This window comes from Lontra canadensis, unplaced genomic scaffold (genome assembly GCF_010015895.1).
Source record: "Lontra canadensis isolate GAN:19392208 unplaced genomic scaffold, GSC_riverotter_1.0 scaffold2, whole genome shotgun sequence".
NCBI lineage: Eukaryota > Metazoa > Chordata > Mammalia > Carnivora > Mustelidae > Lontra > Lontra canadensis.
In genome coordinates this window covers 46966863-46984928 of record NW_022630996.1, presented here as the reverse complement: position 1 = coordinate 46984928, position 18066 = coordinate 46966863, and the positions used below count along the sequence as shown (strand labels likewise).

The window sequence follows — 18066 nt, the reverse complement described above, 5'->3', positions numbered from 1 at the left end:
CAAAAAGATCAGCACGAGAACCTAGGTCTTTCTTAACTCTAGGCCCCGGGTACTTCCTTCTGTGTGGTAACACCTGTTTTTTTTTTTTTTGTTTTTTTTTTTTTTAACAAAGATATGCTTTACTCTACCTTGAACGTATGGACCACTGATAAAGTCTCACTTCCCAAATTCTCTGATTCTCTTTTTCACACAGTAGAGATGAACAGTGTACATAGTAGCCCAAGCCTTATGAGAAACCTCAGGCTTCTCTTCTCATTTTCTCTGTGCAGCTCTGCCTTCTCCTGAGCACAAAAGGGAAAGTCAGGAAGTAGACACGGAATAGAAAACGAAGGACTTGTTTAAACTTTATTCTTTTAAAAGAAAAACCGTGTGAGGTTTTTTTGTTTTTGTTTTGTTTTGTTTTTTGCCAAGGAATTGTTCTATGTCTGAAAACTATGTTGGAGAAAATAAGGAAGACTATCTTTAATTATTTTTATTTCTCATTGTTACAAAAGAATATTAGGACTGGGGGAGCTTCTTATCAAGGAGGATCAAACGTGTACAGTTCATTCCCCTTTGCAGTTTGTTCCCAGGAATAATCAAAGTAAGGAAGGAATGTGCCGTCTTAGAAATCACCCTAGTTTTTAATAGTATGAACCCACTGATTATTCCAGACAAGAAATGCCAAACAATAAACTGACAAACTTGTCTGTGTGTCAGACTGTACCAGTGGAAAGGGAAGCAGCAGTATTTGGTTTTATGTTTTTTATTTGCCCAGGATAGATATCCAATGCCTTAGCTAACTGCAGTTCTGATTAACCTTAAACAATGGGAACATACTAGCAAATCCAATAAGACTGACTCTGGCTAATTAATCTCCTTAGGTTGTGATTCTGTTATTTTTCTTAACATACGCGTATATTTTCGAAATTCTTCTGAAATATTATTTTGTCTTCACAGTCCAACAGAAATAATATATAATTCATTGAAGAAAAAGAATAAAAATATTTCATTCTAACTTTGAATTTTTTGCATTTCCTTTCTAAGAATTTTATAAAATTACCCATAAATTTAGTGCATGGTGAATATGACTGCATTTTGTTTTTTATCTTTTACATCAGCACTGCCATTAGAATTAAGATTAAATAAAAATCATGACTAAAATAACTTAAGCTGAAATTAAGAAATGAAAAATAAATTATATTGAATATAAACAGAATTGTATATAAAAAAATCTGCCTCTGTACTTGTTAGATATTAAAAAGGAAACTTAATATTGTGTTTGAGCCTAATTTCTAAATTTCAAAACTGGGCAAATTTTTTAGACATTTGTCTTTACACCTGCTTAAGTGAAAAACATTAGTATAACAAGGTTAACTTCTTAAGAGAAAGAACTCCAGAAGGCAAACTGAGAACACTCATTGTACTGGAAATTTCCTTCTGATCTTTCAAACCATCACCCTATCAAGACCATTTATATACCATTACAAGTTTCTGTTGACTTGCTGAGAATGTTCAATTAAGTGATTACAATGGATGAGCTCTCTGGGAGATTTAAAAATGTGGCTAATAGAGTCTTATTGAATCCAAATAAAATTTACTGATTTGAATAAGTATTTTGTTCTAGATTTACCACCATGGTCCATTATCAGTCAGTAAGCACACATCTCTTTATCAATTATACAGTTGAAGATAAAAATTTACTCAAGTAAAATATTAGAAGCCAATAGAAAAAAACTTTTCTTCATATCCTGCTACTCACTCTTTTCTTAGGTATATACTTCATCTTTTTTGTTTATAAGGTAAGGATTTTTACATGTGGTAGACTGTTTTATGAGATAAAATACACACAGATCTTCAGTATATATTTAATGTAGTTAGAAATTTTGGAACCAGAGATTATGCTGGAAGAAATTTGTGTGTGTTTGATACATGATAAACTTTATATAGCTATTTTTTTAATAATTATAAAAATAAGTGAATAAATGCATGAATGGTTTTCTGTCTAGTAAGTGGTCCCATTTTAGTATTAAGGATTAGAACAAATGTGACACAGGCAAGCCCCAGGGATTTGACAAAAATCATAGGCCATTCTTGGAGAATTTTACAGGACTATATCAGGCAGATAATTTTTTTTTTAATTTTATTTATTTGACAGACAGAGTTTACAATCAGGCAGAGAGAGAGGAAGGGAAGCAGGCTCCCTGCTGAACAGAGAGCCGGATGCGGGGCTCAATCCCATGACCCTGGGATCATGACCCTATCGGAAGGCAGAGGCTGTATCCCACTGAGCTACCCAGGTGTCCCAGGCAGATAATTCTTATGCCTACAGTACAGAAACGCCCTCGCCAAAATTTACCTTTCAATTCTGTATTAATAAGGTATTTCAGTTTTCATGATAGCCTAAAGTGTTTCAAACAGAAATGCTTATTTAATAGCTGAGATTGTCAGACATGTGTTCCAGATTTTAAGCTGTTAAAGATTTACCCTTGTGACAATATAGGTGTTCTCAGTGTTTTATTTAAGTTTTGTCACAAAATTTAAATATTGTTGGAGTTAAAATGACTAATTTTGTAACACAAGCTGAATGAGCAATATCTTTAAAGTCATCAGTTGCATAGTCATGGAAAATGTGAAAAAATAGAACAATTTAAATGCAAATGGTCTAATCCTTCAGTATTTCTTATGTATCTCAAATACAATTGGGTCATTACATGGAAACACTACATTTATTTATCCTTTTATGGAGACAGACTTTGATTTCATTAAAAATTAAATCTAGAATGATTTAATAAGCTCGCCTCTGCTTAACTGCTTACATTTGAAACTTTTGTGATATACAATCAAAACATGATGTCTCTGCAGAAACTCATTTCAGAAGTCAAAGTTCAGGTGGAAAACCAGGTAAAAGGCGTCTATTTTAACATTACTGCCATTTGTCCAGATGGGACCCGAAAACCAGGCACAGACGGATGTGGAAATGTGACAAGCAATGACGAAGTATGTGGGTGTACATTCTTCCCATTTAAAATAAACTAAGTTGTCTGGCATGTTTTCTCACAGAAAAATCAAATCATTCTGGAAAACTTTATTTACTACAAACTCCAAGTATCTTATTTAAATGCTTCAAAGTAATTTTTATTGTCTCTTTCCAAAGTTCCGACTTGTTTTAACTCCACTGACTGTTCTCTCAAACTCTCAAGTTAAATACATATTAAACACTTATTTAATAATATTAACTTTAAACTTAGGAGTCACAGCCACTGTATATCAGTAAAGCACATCTCTTCAAACAAGCAGTGTCTACACTTATGATGATGATGATACCTTTCTGGTTTCAAATCTGAAAATTCTCAGAATAAATTTGAAATCAAAGGTAATAAGCCACAAAAAAGAATGGGAGTGATGGAGCAGTTGATAAAGGTTAAGAATTCCAAAATCTTTCACTGTGTTATTGTCCCAATAAACTCATAATGATCTAGGAAGAGGTGGGGGAATTTATTTACAATAAAAAAAGAAGTGTTATTTAACCAAAAAAAGATAAAATATGGGGGGAGGGTGTAGGGCCCAGATTATTGCAGTGTTAGGAAATAGGACCAGGAGAGATAGGGATTCTCCCAGTATTGGCATGATAGAGAGCAAACACACAAAAATAAGCTTTTAAAGGGAATTCCTATTAGATGCAGTGATTTTCAGTTGCTTCATTTTTAAATGATCTGTTCAGACTAAAAGATTTCTAATCCTTCTTTTCATATCTAAAGTTCTGGGCTGTATGTTTCCGCCTTGGAAAATTTAGAACCTTTGGATAGTATAGTTGCTCCAATTAAAATCAATCATTGCTAGTATCTGTTTCTGTAGGTCTTGCATAATCACTTCATGGATTTTGTTCCCAAGACATTATGTACCAGTTTATAAAATATACATATTTGATTTCCATTAAATATAGATAAACTTTGTGCTAGGATAAGTTTCTGAGAAAGGGTTATCCTCTTAGTAGTTCTTCCTTTCAAAATCAGTTTTGTCAGAATGTTTTTCCTTACTGCTTACATTTTTTTTTCCTTTTCCTTTGTCTATAATCCCTTTTCCCCCTTCACTTTCAACTAAGTAGTATAAACAGTTTGACTTTCAGAAAGAGTCATGTGACCTCTTAATTATATAAACCCCAAGTTTTGCTCTATTAATTTTGGCAATGACCACATTATCTTACACATCTGTTAATCCTTAACATTCTTAAAGACAAAAAACATCTCAAGTACAATACCAACTGCATTAATTTTAATATTATGGAACTGATTCTAATTTCTGATGCAAATATGTAACATATAAGCCTAAAGTTAGATATTTTGTATCTTGTGCATGTATGTGTATGTGCACACATGTATTTGTGCTAGGCTTTTTGGTCGGAGTAGAGATACATATATATATCCACTCCAACAAAAAAGGCTATCACAAATTATTTTTAAGTTTTAATGGATCTCAGTCTAAAATGGAAAAAACCTACAATCTTATTTGCCAAAGTACCTGAAGATCATAAGATAGGCTAACAAATAGAAAAGACACATTACACCCATCATGTCCTGCAAAAAAAAAAAAAAATAGAGAGAAAGGAAAAACATGGCAGGATCATTTCACAAGAGGAAAAAACCCCTGCCAACTCAGATCTTTAGTTGTGGGCTCACATCTCCTGAGACAAATGTATGACCTAGTATTGAGATCTTAAGATCTAAGAAAGTCCTAAATCTTTTCCCCTTAAGCAACATCAGAGAAAGCCTCATGTTTTCCTTCATTAACATGATGTATAAACTAAAATTGAACCCTGAAACTTTACTTGGGCCCCTAGCAAATAGAAACAAAAATAAAAATTGTTCATCCGAACATCCTATCTCATGGTTATAAAGCAGGAGAGCAGTAGTTCTTTATTTTAGATTATTTGATCTCTCCCTTGTGCCAAATATTCAATAACCCCACATTTTAAGGAATTAATTCAGGAGATGATCTGTTCTCTCTCAAGTTTGCTAAAAACTCAATGGAGGACATCAGTTAATCATTGGAAGAAGAGTGGGCATTTCAAATAGACTTGAACCCATATTCATTTAATGGCACAATATAGACAAGTAGCAGTCATTGCTTCCTTTAACTCTCTAGTTCATTAATTAAGATATAAATGAAATTAAAAAGGGATGTTACATCTGCCTCTGAAAGAGTGTGTGTAATTTATAAAGTATTATAAGTTTCTATAAGATGGCATATTAATGATTCAGAATATCATTAATAGATATAATAGTGATGATAGAAATAATCAGGACATATAAATATATTTTCTTTCCTTTCCCCCCCCATTTAGGTTCTTTTCAATGTAACAGTTACAATGAAAAAGTGTGATGTCACAGGAGGAAAGAGCTATGCAATAATCAAACCTATTGGTTTCAATGAAACCACTAAAATTCATATACACAGAAACTGCAGCTGTCAGTGTGATGACAGGAGAGGACCTAAACAAAAGTGTGTAGATGAAGTTTCTCTAGATGCCAAGTGTTTCCAGTGTAATGAGAATAAATGTCATTTTGATGAAGATCAATTTCCTTCTGAGAGTTGCAAGTCACACAAGGATCAACCTGTTTGCAGTGGTCGAGGAGTTTGTGTTTGTGGGAAATGTTTATGTCACAAAATTAAGCTTGGAAAAGTATATGGAAAATACTGTGAAAAGGATGACTTCTCTTGTCCATATCACCATGGAAATCTGTGTGCTGGTAGGTATAAATAAATATATACATGCAGTTTTTACTAGTAACTATTAAACTAGCATATATGTTTAAGTACCTTTAAATTACACCTTTAAAATTACTAATCCTGAATCTGAATTTAATATTCAAAGATTCAAAGTCTATGAAATTAGGGCATGGCAACAGATTTATTTATGGCACATGATTCTGGTATTTATATTTTAAATTATTTTATACAAGAAATACTTCAAAATAAAAATCAAAAATTAAATGTTCTTCTCAAGTATGCCTTGATCTTATAAAAATATATATCCAGAAAAGGAAATTACTGATGATGTCTGGCAGGCTTTCTATAATCAGAGTATTCTTCTAGAAAGACCTGATTCACTCTCCTAAGTGGTCATTCCCTCCAACTCACTCAGAGAATAGTGAGCTATATAAGTTTCCTTTCATTGGAAAATAATGCATTATTACAAATGGTATTATAAATTTGTAATAACTTAAACCTTTCCAGTATATTTTTGGAACACCAGTAACGAAATTATCAAAGGACAGCATTCTCCAAGAAAATGTTGGTTTCATAAGTAATCTAGAAGATTAGTACCAGAGGCCACACGCAGACAAAGTTTAAAAATGAAATAATTTAAAACAAAAATATCAAAAGTACTTTTTGGCTAATTCAGTTTACTGCCACCTAGAGGTTAGATTCTAGAAAATCTGTGCAACATTTGAAGTTTAATACAAAATGTTGTTTTTAAATGAATCAATTTTTCTGTGACATTGTGCTGAATCCATTTATTGCTAAAACAGCTTTTTAATGTTTGGATTTGGTAAGCAAATATTAAATTACTGATTAACTGAAATATTTCACTGTCATAACCATACAGAAAGTAACAAACCCATACAAATTTTCTATTCTTGTATAAACTAGAAATATGCAATGGAAAATTGCCTTTTTATTCTGTTATATACATGAAACATTTTATATGCCAAATATTATTCTGCTGTACCTGGTATCATTGGTAAAATGGATTATAGGTGACTTAAGAACAAACTAGCAATTATCTTCTAATTTGCAAAGCTAATCCTATTTGGAACAGGGAAGAAGAATAATTCTGACATCCCACAACTATTGATCTGCCAAAGAAGCTTGAAATACATTGAGAATCCCAGTCTCTATTTATAGTTAAATATCAAAAGCCAATGTACTAGCCCTCCTATATGACTATACTACTGGCCACAGGCAGTTGAAAATCTGCTTTGAATTATTTGTGTATAAATTATAAGTGCAAACTGTAGGCTGACAAACATTTTCTTCACTAGTCTCCTTTGAGAATAAAAACACACGTTCACAGGTCAGCTGGATAGGATTAGGCGTGCAGCCTATATATAGGGAACAGGGTCTGGCAGGCATTCGTGTGGCCTGGACCTCATTAGTTTTACATTTAGCAATTGAGTTGATCCAACAGTAGATTCTATGGAACAGTTACCCTATGAGGTGCTTCTCAGTAAGGGAGGGAGGGAAGAAGAGTGGGAGAAGGTCAGGAAGCAAGAGAAGGAAGGAAGGAAACGTCTGTGGCCACATAAGCTTGAGAAACATTATGTGACCTTGTAATATATACTCCCTCTTGAAGATTTCTAATTCATATAAGCTTACTAAATTTTAGATGCTTTCTGCTGTCTAAAATCCATTTAAGTACATATAACAAGTGTTTCCCTTCAACTCATTTGTCTGCATGCCCCTAACCCCAACACACAAGTGTACCTTTGCACACACGCACACACACTTAACACACATACCCCACCTTACCTTCTCTCATTTATGACCTAATAACCGCTCACAGACTACTGGAGGACATGCCCTTCTAACCTGTTAAATAATGTCCTGGTGACATGAAACGATTAGTTCAACTTCCCCAGAGAACTTTAAAATGACCCGAGCAGCACTGAAGCCCTACAGGGGTTTGCCTCAAAAACCAAAATTATCCCAGGCCTTCAGCAATCATGAAAGACTACAGGAATAAATTATGGAAGCTATTAATCAAATACCCCTATTTTTCGGATTTTAAAACAATTAACATTACTTCAGCCTTTGTAGCTTTTTTTATTTTTGTGTGTTTTTAATTTAAAACTGAACAACCAGTGACCTGCAAGTGGCCAGGAAACCACTGCAGCAGAGATGTCACAACTGTCAGCACAACACTTAGCATCAGGAGATTCTCTACAACTGAATAGCTTTGAAAATAGACACTCCTAAACCCTAGCATCGTTCTTGTCAGGCGAATAAAATGATGCTATTTCCATTCACTTGATCATCAGAGTGTTTCCCTGGAAAACGGGAGAGGATTTCATGTTTGGAAACACTTCACAGATCAGTGGCCCCAATAACTTAGGTCCCAGAGTGTCTGTTGCAGGGCATGGAGAGTGTGATGCGGGCAGATGCCAGTGCTTCAGTGGCTGGGAAGGGGATCGCTGCCAGTGCCCATCAGCATCAGCCCAGCACTGTGTCAATTCGAAGGGCCAAGTGTGTAGTGGAAGAGGTACGTGTGTATGTGGCAGATGTGAATGCACGGATCCCAGGAGCATCGGCCGCTTCTGTGAACACTGTCCCACGTGTCACACAGCCTGCAGTGAAAACTGGTATGTGTTCTCTGACTCCAAACATACAGAAACATACATAAAGCAGTCCTTCATTATAGATGTGTTCGTCCTTTTTTTATTTTGCCTTCCTTAACCTTAGAAGTTGCTGGATCTTCTCTACTAGGTAAGTTGTTATCATCATGCTAAAAAAGAACTGAATGGGGAATTTAGGAATTAGAAAACTTGAATTCGAATTTTTGGCCACTAGATAGATAGTTGTGAAAGTATCAGAATTGATCTAGGCATTCACTTCCTTACCTTTTTTGAAATAGGTTTGTTGTTTTAAAGAATAACATTCAGTGTCCATTGTTTTTTCCCCAACTTTATTGAGATATAACTGACATATAACCTTGTTTACACAAGGCTTAAAAATTAAGGTGTGCAACATGATGACTAAAATAATAATGAGGATTATAATAAGACCTGATACAGTTCCATGACAGAATTAAGTTAGATGATTGACATAAAACAAAAATAACCCAACTTTTGTACTTGGTGCGTGATAATCCTAGAATAAATGTTAGCTATTATTACTGGTTTTCTTTTATTTTTTATTGTTTTTTAAAAAATTATTTTAAACATAAAGAATGATAGTGGCTGGGGCGCCTGGGTGGCTCAGTGGGTTAAAGCCGCTGCCTTCGGCTCAGGTCATGATCTCAGGATTCTGGGATAGAGCCCCACATGGGGCTCTCTGCTCAGCGGGGAGCCTGCTTCCTCCTCTCTCTCTCTCTCTCTGCCTACCTCTCTGCCTACTTATGATCTCTGTCAAATAAATAAATAAAATCTTTAAAAAAAAAAAAAGAATGATAGTGGCTATGAAGCACCTCTGGAAATAAGTGATGGATGAGTAAAAGGTGATATGTTAATGAAGGTGACATTGTTTTGTGTCAGTAACTAATTTCCCAGAAACAGTTTGAGCCTGCTCAAAGATCACTACTCTAAACATTACTGTGCCTTCCAATTTGTTATATTCAAAAATTTTAAGACATTTACTTTCTCAGATTGGTAGCTCAACTAAATTTTTAAAATTATACATAGCAATTTATGTAACTCTCTTGGGGATGCAGTACTTAAACATAATGTTGAAGTTATTTCTAATGAACCCAACTGAAACTTGAACTGTGTATTCATTGCTAAACTTTTCTAATAGAATAATATATATCCTCTAAAATATTTTTGTGGGTTTTATTTGTGATGAAAGCATCTTATGCATTTCCTACTTTCTTCTCAATACAGAAAATTCATTATGTTGATTTTATACATTATTAAAATATTTCTAGTGGCTAGAATATAATTTTGCCATAGTATTAAATTCAGCCAGTATTACAAATAAATGTCATGGCTTTCTTTCCCAGTTTTACATGGCTGCTGTCTAAAGCAGCACTATTCTATTTTGATATCTTATTTCTTGCAGAAAATACCGTGAGCTACAACCTTTTCAAAGATTAAATGTTTCATTTCTTTTCATCCTTACAGGAATTGTGTGCAATGCCTTCACCCTTACAACCTATCTCAAGCTGTACTTGATCGTTGTAAAACCTCATGTGCTCTCATGGAACAGCATTATATGGATCAAACATCAGGTAAACCAAAGCTTAAAAAGCACTGAAGAATATCTGCAGAGAATCACATTCCCCAAAAGGGCCCATAATTAATCATCCTAAAGAAAGGACTAACTGCTTCAGTGTTTTCAGTCATCCAGAAATGGTACTCTATAAAAAGCAGCTGAGTATATTTGCCATGGATTGGCTGAATTGTTACATCTCCCATCCAATTATCCAGCTAAATTCTCATGCTGTTCCCCTTCTGTGGAAGCACACCAAACAGATTTACTACAAGGCCTCAGTGAGCCAAGAGTGGAAATTTCCTGTGTAGAGTCCTTACAGATAAACTGTGGAGCCTTACTCATCTTTCGTAACCCAAACTTGCTTCCAGTTACAATGTTCCTCATGTAAAACCAAAATTCACTTTTATGTTTCAGGTGGAGCCAAAAATCCTAAGTAGCAATGATCTGCTTTTGCAAAATATATAACTTAAGAAGGGCCATTCCTTTCTGGTATTTTCCATTCTGATGTAAATATAATTTAGGGGTGAATGATTATAAATGCAGCATAATGGAAAAGGCATGAAACTTTTAGTCTGAAGAATTTGGTTTAACACATGTCCCTTTACACTAATAGACAAGAAATACCAGCCCTCTTACAAAATTTCTCTGAGCCTCAGTTTCCTCATATGTAATAAAGATAATAATACCAAACTCAAGGAATTGTAGGAGATTAAATGAGCCAGTGAATATGAAAGAAATGTGTGAATTAAAAGATGACATGCAAATGGGAGAAACATGTGAAAGCTGTGTTCAAAGACAACTTTCAGATAAAAATTCATTAGAAGCCAAAAGCCAGTACTCTACTTGGCTCAGGTATAAGGTGTTAAAGTACACATGAATTAGAAATTAAGCTTGAAATTATGTCTTCTTTAAGACATTTCTACTGCTACTATTATTTTTAGTCTCTTCTCCAACCTATAAAGACAATTCCAGCTCTTAGACTGCACAGAAGAATGAACTTTCTCCAGTTTTGTTTCCTTCTTCCCTTGTATGCACAGTGATCTTAGCCCATAATGAATTTGGCTTTGAAAGGAGCCCATGTGCTGCCAGCTGGGGCTGCAGCAATCACTACAGAAAGCCAAGTGCCTTTTCTAATAAATAGAGCCCTTACTGTCAACATGTCATTTATTATGTTAAGTAAACAAACCTACTCTGACCTAAGTGTGGTTACAAAAATATTCCCTTAAAGCTCCTTAGGAAAAGCCCTTGCTTGACCTAAACTAAATGAGAGGCATGGCCAAGGCTAAATGTTTGTCTATCCAAATGACATTCTAAAATGCATACAGATTTGAGCCAGAAAATGTCCTCTATCCTAACCCATTAGAAATATTTGTAAAATTTATTGGTAGCTAGGGGGCTCCCCTCCCCTTCACAACTATGGTGGATGGAGAGGGAAAGAAGACTTGTTAGCCACCTCTATTATCTATCCACTCAATCACATTTAAAGGGTGTTGTTCCAGTCTACTGGCTAAGCTCCTCCTGGGCAAGAAGCCAATAAGTGGGATCAAGACACGTGTCCCCTTTAAGGATCTGCTTTAGCTGATTGACTAGTTCTAAATCAGCCAAGGGAAATGACAGTCTGTCAGGATGAAAGGCATGCTTGTCATAAACCTGAAGGTCACTGTGTTAGACTCGAAGGACACCACCTTTGAATAAAGCATGTTGGAGTCTCCCTGTGTGAGAGACCAGTAACAACAGGAAATATGTGCTTGCTTTTGGTACTTCTATTCCAATCAGTAGTCCTCTGGACTCCCTTTAGCCTTTCTTTCAAGGAAGCTTATCACTGACCAAAGAAAACTGAGCTCTAAATGTTCCCACTTGGAAGGAGTTCTTGCCTCATTTCTGAGTTCTTGGCTTATTCAAAAGCATGCTTGGTCATCCCTGCGAATTCAGACACAAATTACCCATGTATGGGTGACCGCTTTTCTCAATCTTGGCAGGTCCCCTCCCAAAAGGCCCTCTCAGAGAGAACTTCAGGCATTTAGGTGAAGTCCCCAAAGTCTGGAGAGTAGGAAGAAAACACATGCCTCTTTAAGTCAGGAGGAAATTTTGTGTATCTGGGGCAGCTAGTGAATTCTGTGGAATACTGGCATATTGTGCAATGTTCCTCTTAGATTAGGGTAATGCTTCTGGCATCCACAGAGCCTGCAGACTTTCCAACTAAGGTTTGCCAAAGGTCTGGTGCTAAAACAGAGACTTAGTATGCTCCTCCTCTTAATGCAGCATTTTCCTTTCACAGCTAGTAATTATTTGTTCTTGAAAAAAAAAATACACAGTGGAATTTTTAGAAGCAAAATGTGACAGATTTCGTTGACAAGTAAAAACTAAATTATTAAAAACTGAGGAAAGAGATTTGCATATTGTCCTGAGCTGGACACTCCTATTCCCTAGAGGCTACATGTTATATTAACAGAGATTTATACCACACTTTCAAAGGAAATACTTATTCATCTATTAGAATAGTACTGATTTTAGCTTCTGCAGTTGTTTACTTTATTTTCCATTACTGATGTGCAATGAATGAAAAGCAAGGATAACAAGAGAAACATATGCTGATACACAGAGCCATTAAATAATTTTCAAATCCTGTTTTCCACTTAATGATCAACAATGCACACCGCAAAAACTGCCCCTCTCTGACATCGATAAAATTGTATTTGGTTAAGGAATTTGGGCGTATTCCAGTTAATTCAATTAAAGAATCAAGCTGCAAAGAAATAATGTTTTTGAAAACTTTAATTGTGGCTATTCTCCAAAACAAGGTTTTCTCTTGGAAACATTTTAATAATAAATGTGCAATAAAAATTATAGTCTACTTTTTAAATCAATAGTAATGACATTCTTCTGTTTCGAAAATGTAGATTTGCAAATATCTCTGGTCCTCTGAATTGAGATGGAGAACACTGTTTGCTTGTTAGAATCCTTTGATTTACTCATTCCAGTTTTTAATCCACTTATTTGTTTGCTTTATTACAGAATGTTTTTCTAGCCCAAGCTATTTAAGAATATTTTTCATCATCTTCATAGTTACATTCCTGATTGGGTTGCTTAAAGTCCTTATCATTAGACAGGTGATACTACAATGGAATAGTAATAAAATTAAGTCTTCGGCAGATTACAGGGTGTCGGCCTCAAAAAAGGTCAGTGAATTCTAAAAAACAACTATTATCTGTATGTCATTGTCTACTTCCAATATTTAGATGGTTAATTAATAATTTTTTTTCTCCACCAAGGACAAGTTGATTCTGCAAAGTGTTTGCACAAGAGCAGTAACCTACCGACGTGAGAAACCTGAAGAAATAAAAATGGATATCAGCAAATTAAATGCTCATGAAACTTTCAGGTGCAACTTCTAAAAAGATAAAAAGTCCTTTATGGGGAACTGGATTTTTAATAATTGCTCCTAAAAACATATAATCTTAGAAGTCACAGGAGGAGACAAACTGTTCTAGATCATGCTGGTTGCTGGTTGTCCACTTGAATGAAGACTGACAAGCATCCTCATCATCATGTGACTCACATCGCTGCTGAATTTTTCAGAGAAAAATGTGTCTTACTACTGTTTGAGACTAGTGTCATTGTAGCACTTTACTGTAAAATATAACTTATTTAGATCAGCATAGAATGTAGATCATCTGAAGAGCACTGATTACACTTTACAGGTACCTGCCATTCCTATGCTTCCCAGAGAGAGACAATGCTATGTCACTTCAAGGGTACAGTAATCCCTGCACCAAACATGCGGATGAAAAAACAAAAGGCAGTTATACTACTGTTGCCACACACTTCAACACTTGGCAGTGAAGAGACAAGAACATCTAGATGAATAAATGATTAGCGTCTCACTTATTCAAGAGGCTACTAGATAAAACCTTAATTTTGAGGGATATTGCTTTTGAAACTGAGTAGTGTTATGCATGTGTTTATGTTTTCTGCTTCTTACAAGATACTAATTTCAACATTCTCTCTTTGCCTTTATATTTTTTCTTTCTTACAGGATAAGTTTATATATGTCACAGATGACTGGATTATATAAGTGCTAAGTTACTACTGCCATAAAAACCTAATAATACAATGTCACTTTATTAGAATACTGATTTTTAAATTTGAATGTTTAATAAGGGACACTGTAAAGTAACATCAAAATCAGACAGCTTCATTGTGTGTAGACGTGGAGTCTTATATACCTTCTTACCTGATAAACTGGATGTTTCACCATTTCATTTGTCTAATCATCAGGTTGAAGATCACAAGGCGTTTAGAAACTCTGCCTCAAGCAAAGTGCCATATTCTTTAGTGAGTTCTCTCAGATGTTTACTTCAAGTAGACATTAGCATTTTTCTAATTAAAAGCTATATTAAGCTATATTATTTTCACCCTTCCGTGCAGCAGCCTAAGGAGTTCTTTTCCTGAACCACCTAAACCATACTCACAAGAATTTTAAAAGTATACAATTGGAGGAGGATAGACAGTATCTTAGAAATAAGCTAATTCATCCTTTTACTTAGGGAACTGAAGCTCAGAAAGTTTAAATGATATCTCAAAAAACACCCAAGTGATTAAGTGGTAGCTTTTGAAGAGAACTTTTATCTTCTTATTGCCAGGCTTGTGTTCATTCACAGTATCATGCTACCTCTTGAATCTTTAAAATATTTCATTGGAAGTATTTTTCAGTGGGATTAACTGAAGTCTTCAGTAAATGGACAAGAGAAAATTCCAAAGCAAAGCAGAAAAGCGTAACTCAAACTGAATTCCATGATTGGCTTCCAGTCTTTCCTGCTAATCAGCTTCTAAGAGAATGCTGCATGGCCTAACTACAGGGATATCCATTCACACCACAGCTTGTGAGTTGTGCAGAGCTCAGCCAGAGAGCCTGACACAGAGGCCATGAGCTTTTACCTTCCCCCATGGAAACTTCTTCACAATTACCATATCCCTACGGACTCACTGAGTCTGATTTTATTGGCTATAAGTCCAATAGTCCTGTGTGTAGTACAGAGCTTTGCTTATGAAAACAAAGGAATTTGTTTCAAATGTTTTCTTATGATTAACTTCCCAAATTTGTCTTCCAGCACTTGAAGAAAGGCCAGATATTTGCATTTTAATGAAGACTAATTCCCACCCCATATTTTACCCCAAAGAGGATTTTAAAACATATAATAAGTTGTTCTGGAGCAAACAAGCACAGCAGCTCCATTAACTGTTCCCTACAGCCAAGCCATTATGATGCTAAATTGAACTGTATTTCCTTCCCCAATGAGACTGGGGACAATGACATAATTCAGTACTGTGACTCACTTGTGTAAGATACCTTTGATCACCAAGGATAACGTAAAGATCATATTCTGCAGGCTGCTTATCACACACAGTATCCATTTTTAAAGAAAAATTGGATACCTGATAGCTCTCCAAAAGGAAAAAGTGGAAAACATCTATTCATTAAAATGCTGACAGTTTAAAAAAATGAACATTATAATGTTCATAAACTAATCTCCATGTGGAATGAATTATCCAAAGGAGCATAATAAAATGAAACTCTTAAAAATCAAGGGTTTATATTTTTATACTCTCACTAGTTTGCACTAATATAATGGACCAAGGCTGTTATCATAGGAAAAGACAAACTTCCAGATAGGCAGTTCTATGCTTGATGATGATTGTAGTTATGCTTGTTATGTCTTGTGCTTTCTTTTTTTACTTAAAGACCTAATTCTTAAAGATTTTAGAACTTATATTTTACTTGAATAATGGATATTTTCCTGTAAAATGGCTTATGAGAAGAGAATTAATATTTGACTAGTTAGAATAATTAATAGGTAAGGGAAAACAGGGTATTCTTATTCTTAGATTAAATAATTTATGTAAATAGAGCCTATTTTCAACTAATATGACCATACGAGCCTTTTGAGATTTGTGATATTAAACATATAATGAAATTTTAAATAGTTAACAAAGAACTTGAACAACACTTTTGGTACGATAGCATTTTTGTGCTCTAAAGTACACAATGATTTAGAAATGTGATATATATACACTACAATATAACTGTATGCATTTTATTTCTCTGGGGAGATCTTTACACCATAGTGTACATGGATTTATAAACATTTGATATCTTTTTTAGACACTTATTAATATGTATGAAGTCATAGACATGCTCTGCAAGACTCAAAAATTCACTTAAAAATCTGATTATGTACTGAATGTTCAGTGTAGCTGTGGTTATAAGGATAAAAAAATCTAAGGTTAACAGAGTAGATTTATTTGGAGGCAAATTTTTCCAAAACTTAAAATTGGTAGATGCATCAAATACAACACTTCACAAAAGGATAAATTCCAAATTTTTAAGAAACATTACTTAATCCCATTAAAAATATTCTTATGTATGACAACAAGTATCCATGAGACACTGAAATAAAAGTATGATGAAGTACAAAAATTTTTCTCCATAGAATTATATTCCTTCTGGTTACAAGGTATAGTAAATTAGACTCAATGACTTTTCCTTCCTTTCCTTGCTTCTGGTTTTCCTACTCACTATTCTTGAGATTGCCCTAAAACTCTAAGCTCAATAAGGCTTATTATAAAAAATGACTCAATGTAATGGTTTAAGGGAGTTCTTCATTTCCAAAAATCTCTCAATGATTTCAGCATTCATCATGTAACTGAACAAGACATACACATTAAAAACTAAGAATTTAAAATTTTCACAACCATTTGAACTTCTTTCAGGTCTAAAGGGTTTGCAATCTGTATCTTTAATAAAAGTATTGAGTGAAATATAGCTATTTGGGAGTTCAATCATGTGTATTTTGTATTCTGTTTTATATACTTAATATTTAATTCACAACTCTCCTTATTTATATTGACCTTAAGAACTCCATTTCATTCAGTGCAAACAGATATATTTTCAGAGAAGTATAAAACTAGTATTTTTTCAGATCATTTCATTTTTCTTTTATAATTACTGTATGGCTAATTTATTATGGGTAACTGATTATACGTATTCATATTTCATTGATTCTAAGATATCTAGTTTTCAATTCCACATTTCTAAATGTAAAATTGTGATACATCTTGCAATTGGCATCTTAGATGCAGTGTTTGAAGTTGTACTTGAATAAGTATTAACTAATTCACCTTTAAATGTTCACGGGGATAAGGACACTCCTTTTTCTTATAAATATATTTGAGAACCCATTTATGATAATATGTGAGGCCAATTTTCAGTGCAACTGAATCACATACAACTCATCATGAAGCCTGTCTGATTACGAGCTCAGACCCTGTAGATCTTTAGGTTATAAAAGCTCTTTCATCTTCCTATGTCTACTTTATGCTAGTGGCTTTGATTTCAGCAAAACTAATTGATAAGAATGGGTAGGTTTCTCCCAGCTTTGCTAACAAATTTTTAATCTTTCTATTCTTTTCTAAAGAATATTTTCATATTATCATCTCACTTTAAACAAAATTAACTGGAAAAATATAAGAAACTATCATAATTAGATTATGTAGCATCTTGTATATCTTATGTCAATGACAGAAGAAAAATATGATACAACCAATCAGTACTGTAGGAAAAAAACTTTCCCTTCAAGTCCTCTCATTTTTTTATACTTCTTTCTCATTTCTGCCTTTTTGTTTGACTTTTTTCTTTGGCTTTGATAAATTTACTTTCAAGCCTATATAATGACTGTCATAAAACTGCATACTTAAGTTATTTGAATTATATGAAACAATTGTTCAGCTATCTGGGCAGCTGTTAATGAAATATCTGAGAGTAATAACACTACTCTTTTATCTACCTGGCATACTTTCCTGCATAAAATCTATCTTTGTAAGCTAAGTCTATTAATCAGATTTCCAACCTCTGTGACCTATTTCAGTAAAAATTATTTAATCCAACAATATTAAAAAACAAAACAAACAAACAAAAAAAACCAAATGCAGTTATCAAGGATATAAATTGTGTGATTTGTGTAAAGAACACTTACTAACTTTACACTGTATCACAGATAAATGTGATTTTGATAAGAATTCCCCACAATGACAAAATTTATGGTACAGAAACTTTAAGAATGTTGAACATGAAATATTTTAATTCTAAATTATAAGAAA

General features: G+C 34.1%; 1 protein-coding gene across 3 annotated transcripts in view; it reads left to right on the top strand.

The window, feature by feature from the left end:
* ITGB8 (integrin subunit beta 8) overlaps positions 1-16736 on the top strand; it is an 80384-nt gene extending 63648 nt beyond the window's left edge. For 2 of the 3 annotated variants that reach the window (XM_032873591.1, XM_032873584.1), the window contains exons 9-14: positions 2845-2979; positions 5324-5729; positions 8117-8342; positions 9819-9925; positions 12925-13088; positions 13182-16736. In XM_032873591.1, the coding sequence (XP_032729482.1) occupies positions 2845-2979; positions 5324-5729; positions 8117-8342; positions 9819-9925; positions 12925-13088; positions 13182-13304 (1161 nt within the window). In that variant the 3' untranslated portion in view covers positions 13305-16736. The remainder of the gene's footprint in view (positions 1-2844; positions 2980-5323; positions 5730-8116; positions 8343-9818; positions 9926-12924; positions 13089-13181) is intronic. The other variant, XM_032873592.1, reaches the window with a different exon arrangement.
* The last annotated feature ends 1330 nt before the right edge of the window (positions 16737-18066 follow it).